Genomic DNA, 10,035 nt, shown 5'->3' with positions numbered 1-10,035 from the left:
CCTTCTACTGTATTGAAGAAGATCGTGACTATACAGAGGATTTTTTTATGGGGTTGGGGGTCCAAAGGTAGTAAAATTGCCTGGACGTCTTGGGACAAGGTGTGCAAGCCTCAAGAAGAAGACGATCTTAGCATCCTTAATATTAGGCTCTTTAATATGGCCTTGTTGGGAAAGGGAAGGTTTTGGAAGGAAATTCTATAGTCTAAATATGGTGGTTGGAGAAGCAACGGTTATGCAACTTAGACTCTCTCTAGTGGAGAGATTTGAAGGAAATTTGGAAGCTGGAGGTTTGGGGAAGGTGTTTTGAAGATCGCTTCAGGTGGAGGTTGGTAATGGGAACAATCCTGGGATTGATGGTGCATGGACATTAGATTGAGGAAGCTTGAAAGAAGAGATAAGATCATAGTTTCAACAAAAGATTTATATAGAAAGTTTAAAATCTAGTGTTAGGTTAGGGAATGTTTAGTTCAATACTATCAAAGAAAAGTGAGAATAAGTTGTTAGTTGAACCATTCTAAAGGATGAAATCAAGTGGGTAGTTTGAGAGTGCAAAGGTAGTAAAAAAGTAAAATAAAAATGATGGGTTTAATAAACAAAAACTAAATTTATTCAAAATTTATATTTAAAAATTTATTTTTTATTAATTTAAAAAATATTTTTATGCTGGTTGGTTCGTAGACTTACAAGTTAGTTCTTATGCGAAGTGGTTTAATAAAATCAACCTAAATATTTTATGAGGTAAGTCAATGCTGAACAGGTTAACCTCCATTACCATCCTTAATTTTTAAAATATGCGAATAAACTTAAATGAACTAAGAAATTAAAATAGATTTTGTAAAAAAATTAAAATATAACAAAATATATATATATATATACCAATACTAAAATATATATTATATATACATAAATTGTTGTGTTTCAATACTCTCTCATAAACTTAGTCTTTTTAATAATAACATATATAATTATAATTTAACGGTCAAAATCATTAAAATCATATTCTATAAATAAATAAATAAATAAATTATATATGTATAAATTATTTCTTATTTTTTCTTTTTTCTTTTTTTTTAATGCTAAAAATAAGTTTCTCTATAAACTATTGAATTCAGAGATAAGTTAATTTATCTTTATCCTCATATGTGATTTCTATATCTAAACAATAGATTTTTATTTATTTGGAATGAGTAATAATAATAATTATTCGTGTATTATATAACTTAAACGAGTGACATTCTTTGTAATTAAATTTCATCTCATTTGTATACAATTATATTTTTCTTACGAATATATATTTATCAGATAAGCCTTTTGGAGTTACTTAATAAATCAAGAGTCCAACTATATTATAACATGAAACTCGGACACTCTTCTTAAATGGTGTGTCGGTGTCTGATGACACCCGTAGGACACGTATCCGTCAAATTCAAAAAATATTTGTTAGATTTCTGACAATTCTATTACGGTTTTAACACAATTTTAAAAAGGAAAAATACATTAATTTTCTAAAAATTCAAATTTTATTGTATAAATTGTTATTATGATTATAAAAATAAGAAACAAATCATTGTAAACTAGTCCTGAAAAACATCTTTCTGCTTTAAAAATTAATCTGGAACATACTTGTGTACATAAATCTTTATTGTCAATTTATATAATAAACAATTATATAATATATAGATTCGTGTTCCGGTGTCCAATATTTTAGAGATTTTACGTATCTTCGTATTTGTGTCTATATCGTATAAGTATATGTAGTGCATAGATTATAACTAATATTGATAGAAGTAGAATTTTGGAACCAAAACAATTTTTATTTTCATTATAAAAAAATATAGATATTACAACCAAATTAAAATATTGTTACAAAAGAATAAAACAAATTTCGGAGATATTCATTTTAACTGCTACCTGACGGATTTGTAGGACCTAATTACGAAATTTATTTTCTCATAACTCATACAACAATAATTTAATTTTAATTAAGATTAAATATATTTTTCATGTATGAACATTTTTTTTAATTTAAATTTTGAACCTCTTAAATACTTTATAATAAAAAAACTCACAATTTTTTTTTTTTGGTAATTTCTTTGGTAGGATGCCTGTATAAAATTATCTCAAAAGCGTTGTCTCTACGCTTGAAAAAGGTGATTAACAAAGTGATTGATGTCAGACAGTCTGCTTTTCTTGAAGGTAGGGGATTGCTGGATAGTGTGCTGGTAGCGAATGAGGTGCTGGAAGAATATAAAAGGAAGAAGAAGAGTTGTGTGTTCTTCAAAGTTGACTATGAAAAGGCATATGACTTGGTTAGCTGGGAGTTCTTATATTATATGTTGGAAAGACTGGGTTTTTGTGCTCAATGGATTCGTTGGATAAAGTGTTGTTTAGAATCTGCTTCTGTCTCTGTATTAGTGAATGGCAGCCCAACTGAGGAATTTTCTCCTAGGAGGGGACTTCGTCAAGGTGACCCGCTTGCTCCGTTCCTCTTCCTCATAGTTGCTGAAGGGTTGGTTGGGGTGTCTAGGATGGCGGAAGAGAAGAATTTGATTGACAGTCTGGAGGTTGGAAGAGCTAAGGTGAAGGTTAATATGTTACAATACGCTGATGATACCTTATTCTTCTGCAAAGCGAATACCAAAAGTGTTTTTAATATTAAGGCTATTTTGCTTTGCTTTGAGCTTGCTTATGGGCTTAAGGTGAATTTTCTAAAAAGCAGAATTGGCGGGATGGGGTTGGATCAGTGTTCGCTTCAGCGTTTTGCAGCTATTCTTAACTGTAAGGTGATGGTAACTCCTTTTGTTTATTTAGGATTACCGGTAGGTGGGTGCCACAAGCGCGGTGTTTTTTGGAACGGGGTGCTAGAGAGAGTTCAGGGTAAGCTGTCGAGGTGGAAAGGCAGGTGGTTGTCAATGGCTGGGAGGATCTGTTTGATTAAGTCAGTCCTCTCCTCACTCCCGTTATTCTTTATGTCCTTGTTCAAAATACCATCTGGGGTGGCTGACAAGTTAGTTCGAATCCAAAGGAATCTCTGACGGAAGGAAAATCGCTTGGGCCTCTTGGAATAAGGTCTGCGAGCCTTGAGACTACGGGGGTCTTGGAATCATTGATTTAAGGACTTTTAACCTGGCCCTGCTAGGCAAGTGGATTTGGAGGTGGGGTTCGACCAAGGGAGGTTTGTGGAAAGAGATTCTCGACTCTAAATATGGTTGTTGGAGGAATTTGAGAGCGGAAGGTAAACCTTGCAGGGGTTCCCTATGGTGGAGAGACTTGAAGGAGGTTTGGGCCTCTGAGGGTTGGGGCTGAAGTTTTGAAGATGAGATTGAGTGGAAAGTTGGTGATGGTGGGAATATTTCTTTCTGGGAAGATAGCTGGTTGAATTGTGGTGCCTTAAAGGGAATGTTTCCGAGATTATATTCGCTTAGCACGGCTAAAGCTGCTAAGGTGGCTGAGATCGGGAACTGGTCTAATGGTGTTTGGATTTGGCATCTGTGTTGGCGTAGATCCCTCTTTGACTGGGAGAAGTTGTTGGAGGAGCAGTTGAGTCAGTTGCTGCAAGGGATAAAGATGGATGTGGAAGGGGTGGATAGCTGGGTCTGGAAGGCTGAGAGGTCTCAAAGTTTTACTGTTAACTCAGCTTATATTAAGGTAAGGAGGGTTAGTGATGGGGATTTCTCTCCAATTTACTGTAGGTTGTGGAGGTGTAAAGCCTTGCCTTCTGCTGTTTTATTGGCCTGGAGGGTGTTGGAAAATAGGATTGCAACTAGGGTTAATTTGGTAAGGCGCGGGGTGGTGGTTGAAAACCCTGTTTGCTGCTTGTGTGGGAAGGTTGAAGAGTCGTCGAGTCACTTGTTCTCCGTTTGTGACTTTTCTTGGAGGGTCTGGTGTCTTTGTTTTGAGTGGCTTGGAGTGTCGTTCGTAATCCATTTGGATCCTATGCAAAATTTTATCCAATTCAGGTTGAGTCAGGCATCGGTTTCAGTTAATGATGTTTGGGGGGCAATTTGGGTTGGAATTGTGAGTGAAATTTGGAAGCATAGGAACTCGATCGTCTTTAATGGAGGAGTGGCAGATGTGTTAGAAGTTTTTGCCTCTGCGCAAGTAAAGGTATGGTCTTGGATTGCTGCAAAGTCCCGCGAAGTTTACTTTTCCTACCCCTGTTGGGTTATGGATCATTTGGCATGTATACGGCTGATTCGGTAAAGCTAGTTAGCGCTTGGTTTGGTTGGTCCTTTGTCCGACGATTTTGGGTGCCAAGTTAGGAGTTAGATTCTATGTGTTCTTGTAAAAGGGTTGGACCACCCCTGAAATGGTCCCCATTTATTTATTTTTTATTGCTGATAAAAAAAAAACTTATTCTTGCAATCAATTTTTTTCTTTATTTATTGACGATGGGTTTAACCCGTCATCATTTTGTAAAATTCCAAGTTTTTTTTAGAATTTCTCTTTATTTGTATTTTTATATTAAGTTTTCAATGAATTTAATTTTTTAACTTGACAACATTTACATTAAAATAAATCTATAATTAAAATAAAATAAAAATAGAGAACAACTTCTTTTTTAGTTTCATATTTTAACTTTTAAAATTAATTTTTTAGGTAAATTAAAAATAATAATCAAACATATGAAATCACTACCAGGTCAATCAAAGGTTTAAAATAAGTTGATTTATTAAGAATTTAATTTCAAATTATTAATACAATATTACGTAAATAGTATATGACAATCTTAAATAGTACAATTTACATAATAAATTAATTTACTTTTTTAATTAACAAAAATAATAAATAAATTAAAAATATTAAGATATTTTAAGCCATTTACAAAAAGATCACATGATCATCTTTCATACAAGCTAGTTGGCCATTATCCTTTCTGATAAGTCAAAGCTGCATTCTTACATTTTTCTTCCTGCATCCTCATAATGTGGTATAAAGACAAAACTTTTCTTTTTGTTTCGGATTACAAAATTTGGTAAATTTTTAGATTGACGCTTCTAGTAAAATTTTAGATTGGCGTTTCTGGTAACTTCCTGGATTGGTGTTTCCACTAGTACATGAATGACAGTATTAATCCAAAATAAAAAAATGCAGAACATCCATAATTAAAAAACCCATTTAGGATCCGCCAATCCATAATTCAAAATATACATTCCAGATTCAGAAATCCATGATTGAAAAAAATCATTTCGGATCCACCAATCCGTAATAGAAATAAGACTTCCAGATTCAACAATCCGAAAATTAACAATTTATGCAAACTTTGCTTTTGGAACACTCTTTCATCCGGAAAGCAACATGATTCACTTTTAGATTGATGAATCCGTAGTACACTTCCAGATCCCAATTTCAAATAAAAGGTGAATGTCAGTTTTAGGATTTATAAAATTACGGGGGTGTAGGAAGAAACTGTATGTTGAAGATCTCACATCGACTATAAATGAGAATATTTCATTGTATATAAGTAGGTGCAAACCTCACCTCATAAACCGATTTTATGGGATTGAGTTAGGCTTAAAGTTCACTTCATAATATGATATCAAAGTCATTTTAAAAGACAAACAACGATCTATTAAAAGTTTGTTTGTTGTCTTGCATTCGGCTGTTGAGCTCCTACTACAGGTATAAAAGCGACTGTTTGAAGTGAAGTAGGACTGCTATTTTGATGTAGATTTTTCTGCATAATTTTGCAGCATTCATTGCATCCCAATTACATTCTTATTAATTGTTTTTGTTGTTTTAGTTACCTTTGTTTTTTTATGTTGTATTCGGACTTTATATAAGGATTAAAATACTGTCTATTTTAATTTAATTTTATTATTTGCTATTTTAATTTAATTTTATTATTTGCTGATAAAAAAATTATTAAAATTTTGTTATTAAGACTTCTCAAGTATCATCTATTTCTTAAAACTAATCTTATTATCAAACGGATTTGCAGCAATAATAAGGTACTTTTATTAAGACCAGAAGGTTCTACAAAGTCTAGCACAAGAGAGGATGTTTATATAAAAAACCAAAGCTAAGAAAATAACTGAAAATTGTTAAAAAAGATTAAGACAATCACAACAATTTAGAGTTAATCATTACAATTTAATTTTTTATAAAATAATTTTATTTAATCTCTAAATTTAGTTAAATAAATATATTATATATTTTGATTATTTAAAAAAAAAGAATATGTAGAGTTTTGTAATGGTAAGCGCGTGTTACGTACGTTGTTACATATAGAGGAAAGCATTGTTATTTTTAAGAATGACCAAATTGAACCAACCCACATATATCATTAAGTTTAGATGTTATTACAACATGCTGCTTTATTGGTAAACAAATACAAATACAAACTAGTTAACCCTAGATTCTAAACAAGTTGGAAATAAAAACATTGAGAAAGGTTACGTAAAACTTGTTGGTGCATGCATGTTTTCCTTCCACGTAAATAAACCTGCAAAATGAATTAAAGATGAATAAGAATAGTACGTTAATTAGTGTGTGTGACATAAATTAATTATCCTTAATTATTTAAATAAAATTAGAATTAAATTAAGGCTTAAATGAAAATTTGGTGAAATGTTACCTGTTTGTTTGTGATTTGGTATTGTTTACTTTGGAGGTTTTATTCTTGAACCATATTTTTGTTCTTCATCATCAGAAAGCAGCAGAAGCTTTGCAGGTGATTCTTTTAGTTTGTTTGTGGCACCATTTGGACCTTTTATTCTTGGACCCTTTGGTGGTTCAGAAGGTTGGTTCGGGGTCGGGGCCAGATTATTTGCCGGTGATTCTTTTAGTTTGTGTATGCCTTTGCTACCACCTTTTGGTTTAGAAGCTGGGTTCGAGACCAGAGACTTTGCCACTGATTCTTTTGCTTTGTCTGTGCCTTTGCTACCACCAGGTTTTCCCTCAGTATTTTCTTTGGAGCTCATAACATTTCCCGTGGATTCTTTATATCCTTTCACTGTGCCTTTGCTACTACCCTTTGTCATTCTTACTTAAAAATATGAATACAAATTCTATTCTGTATTCTGTATTGTTTTGGATGTGATTCTTCAGACCCAAATCTACTATATTTATACACCTCATCCATATTGCATAAAGGAATGTCCTATGCAATTCACAGTAAATTATAAGGTTTTTTTTGCAGAACTGGATGTTCATAATCACACGTAATAATATTGTATTAATAATTTGAAATTAAATTCTTAATAAATCTGAAATTAAATTCTTAATAAATCAACTTATTTTTAACCTTTAATTGGCCTGGCAGTGATTTCATATGTTTGATTATTATTTTTAATTTACCTGAAAAAAATTTATTTTATAGGAAACAATGTTTGATAATATTTGGATGAAATATATATGTATGAGCTAATTAATAGTTGCTTGGGGTGCAAGCTTATTTCCGCGGTTTCATTGCCAAGAAAAAATGGTTTTAACGAGAGTTTAGGGTTTAGGGTTGGGTTAACCACTAGACAAGAGATGTTCTTTAGTCATATTATCATTTTTATTTTACTTATAATTATTAACATAATTTATACATATTAATATTATATTAACATTATTATTAATATTATTATTATAATTAACATTATTATTAATATTATTATTATAATTAATATTATATTCATATTATTAATATTATTCATATTATTAATATTTATTAATATTATTCATATTATTAATATTTATTAATATTATTAATATTATTCATATTATTAATATTATTACTATTATTATTATTAATATTATTATAAATATTATTATAAATATTATTATTAATATTATTATAAATATTATTATTAATATTATTATAAATATTTTATTATTAATATTATTATAATGAATAGTTTCCAGTGTCTGATTCTTCAAAATTTGATACTGCAAATGTAACCAAAAAATAAATTATGATGATGTATATATGTGATAAGTTAATGTCACTTCACAAACAACTTATTTTTACTTATTGAAATTCATAAAAACAATCTTTAAGAATTGAATAATAATTTCAATTAATGAATCAACCTCTAAGACCTAAGTTCAAAGCATATTTAAATATATATACCAGTTTAGGCTAAACTCACTAAAAAATTTAATTATATCTATTTATTAAGAATTGAGAAAATATAAAATATAAAATATTTTATTGATGTTTTACAATAAACTTTTGACACTTAAAAAAAATTAAAAAACTCTATTATTTTGATGAGATTTTAGAATAAATATTTAGAATTTAACGAAGGTTTTAAAATAAACCTTTGGAAATTAACGAAGGTTAAAAAAATCTTTGTTATTTTATGGAGGTTTTAAAATAAACCTTTGTAAATTAACAAAGGTTAAAAAAACCTTCGTCATTTTGTGGAGGTTTTAAAATAAACCTTTGGAAATTAACGAAGGTTAAAAAAACCTTCGTTATTTTGCGGAGGTTTTAAAATAAACCTTTGGAAATTAATAAAGGTTAAAAAAACCTCTGTTATTTTACTGAGTTTTTAGAATAAACCTTTGGAATTTAGCTAAGGTTAAAAAACCTCCGTTATTTTGTTGAGGTTTTAGAAAAAACCTCCATTAATTAAATCAATTCCTAAGGTTATTTTAACATCCACTAAATAACCTCTATTAAAACCTTTTTTTCTTGTAGTATTACACACCATATATTTCATATCAAATGCAGTTCATTTAGTGTCTTCACCTTACTTATTCATGAGAAATTTCTATCAGCAATATAAAGAATATATTAATTGCTGAGAAAAAATAAAAATAAATAAATAAAGAATATATTAAATCAGAATATTAGAGATATTCCAAGCTTTTTACAAAATATATGACGTAGAAAAACTGTAGATATGAACATCAGCATGTAGAAGATCCTAACCAAACAAACTAAACAGAAGGTGGTCGGAAAATATATCTGAATTGTTAAAAGCGTGTACTGTGATGTTTTATAGACAATTTAATTACCTATGGAATATTGTACATTTATTTATTTTTGGATTGACGTTTTTGGTAAAATTTCAAATTGGCACGTCTCGTAACCTTTCGAATTGGTGTTTCTGGTAGTACATGAATGACACTGTTAATTCAAAATAAAAAAAATTGCAGAACATCAATAATTAAAAATATGCATTCTGGATTCGGAAATCTATATTTGAAAAAAATCATTCCAGATCCACCAATCCGTAATAAAAATTAGACTTCCAAAATCAGCAATCTGAAAATCAACAATTTATACAAACTTTGCTTTTGAAATCCCCACATCCGGAAAGCAACATGATTCATTTTCAGATTAATGAATCCGTAACACACTTCTAGATTTCGATTTCAAATAAAAGGTGAAAGTCAATTTCAAAATTTATAAAATTGTGGGGGTGTAGAAAGAAAAATATAGGAATGCAGCGAAATGAAATCTATATCAACAATCTATATGTTAAGGAATTATTTGTTTTTGGCCGATAAAAGAAAATCAACTATGTATTAGAAGTTTGTTGGTTGTCTTGTAGATGACTGTTGAGCTCCTATTACAGGTATGAAAGGACCGGTTGAAGTGAAGTAGGGTGTGTAGATTTTTCTGCATCGTTGGCTGGGAGGATTTGCTTGTTAAAATCAGTTCTCTCCTCAATCCCGTTATTTTTTATGTCATTGTTTAAGTTACCTTCTGTGGTGGCAGAGAAGTTAGTTCATATACAAAGGAATTTCTTTTGGGGATGGGGTTCAAATGGTAGGAAGATCGCTTGGGCCTCTTGGAAAAAGGTTTGTGAACCTTGTGACTATGGGGGTCTAGGTATTATTGACCTAAGGTTGTTTAATTTGGCTCTACTAGGTAAGTGGATCTGGAGGTTGGGTACAGATAAGGGTGGTCTGTGGAAAGAGATCCTCGTTTCTAAGTACGGTGGGTGGAGAAACTTTAGAGAGGAAGGTAAAGTTGGTAGGAGCTCTCTATGGTGGAAAGATTTGAAGGAGGTGTGGGCTTCAAAGGGTTGGGGAAGAAGTTTTGAAGATAGGTTTGAGTGGGAAGTTGGTGAGGGGAGGGCTATCCTTTTTTGG

At 30.8% G+C, this 10,035-nt stretch overlaps 1 protein-coding gene across 1 annotated transcript; it reads left to right on the top strand.

Annotated features, from left to right (window-relative positions):
- Positions 1 to 208: 208 nt before the first annotated feature.
- Positions 209 to 4,203, top strand: LOC150025306 (uncharacterized). The gene is made up of 3 exons (XM_090295718.1): positions 209 to 287; positions 2,101 to 2,789; positions 3,397 to 4,203. Exons 1-3 carry the CDS (start codon positions 209 to 211, stop codon positions 4,201 to 4,203), a joined length of 1,575 nt encoding a protein of 524 aa, XP_090151844.1.
- The last annotated feature ends 5,832 nt before the right edge of the window (positions 4,204 to 10,035 follow it).

Source organism: Phaseolus vulgaris, chromosome 9, assembly GCF_051622355.1.
Source record: "Phaseolus vulgaris cultivar YP4 chromosome 9, ASM5162235v1, whole genome shotgun sequence".
Lineage (NCBI taxonomy): Eukaryota > Viridiplantae > Streptophyta > Magnoliopsida > Fabales > Fabaceae > Phaseolus > Phaseolus vulgaris.
Note: the sequence above shows the minus strand (reverse complement) of the source record. Positions and strands in the feature narration are given on the sequence as shown.

What these genes read in the sequence shown, in the direction of transcription:
- LOC150025306 (XM_090295718.1), top strand. Translation starts at nt 209, where the DNA reads ATGGTGGTTGGAGAAGCAACGGTTATGCAACTTAGACTCTCTCTAGTG. An exon ending in AGGAAATTTGGAAGCTGGAG is followed by an intron (nt 288 to 2,100) that starts GTTTGGGGAAGG and finishes TTTCTTTGGTAG; the next exon opens with GATGCCTGTATAAAATTATC. An exon ending in TTCTTAACTGTAAGGTGATG is followed by an intron (nt 2,790 to 3,396) that starts GTAACTCCTTTT and finishes GGTGCCTTAAAG; the next exon opens with GGAATGTTTCCGAGATTATA.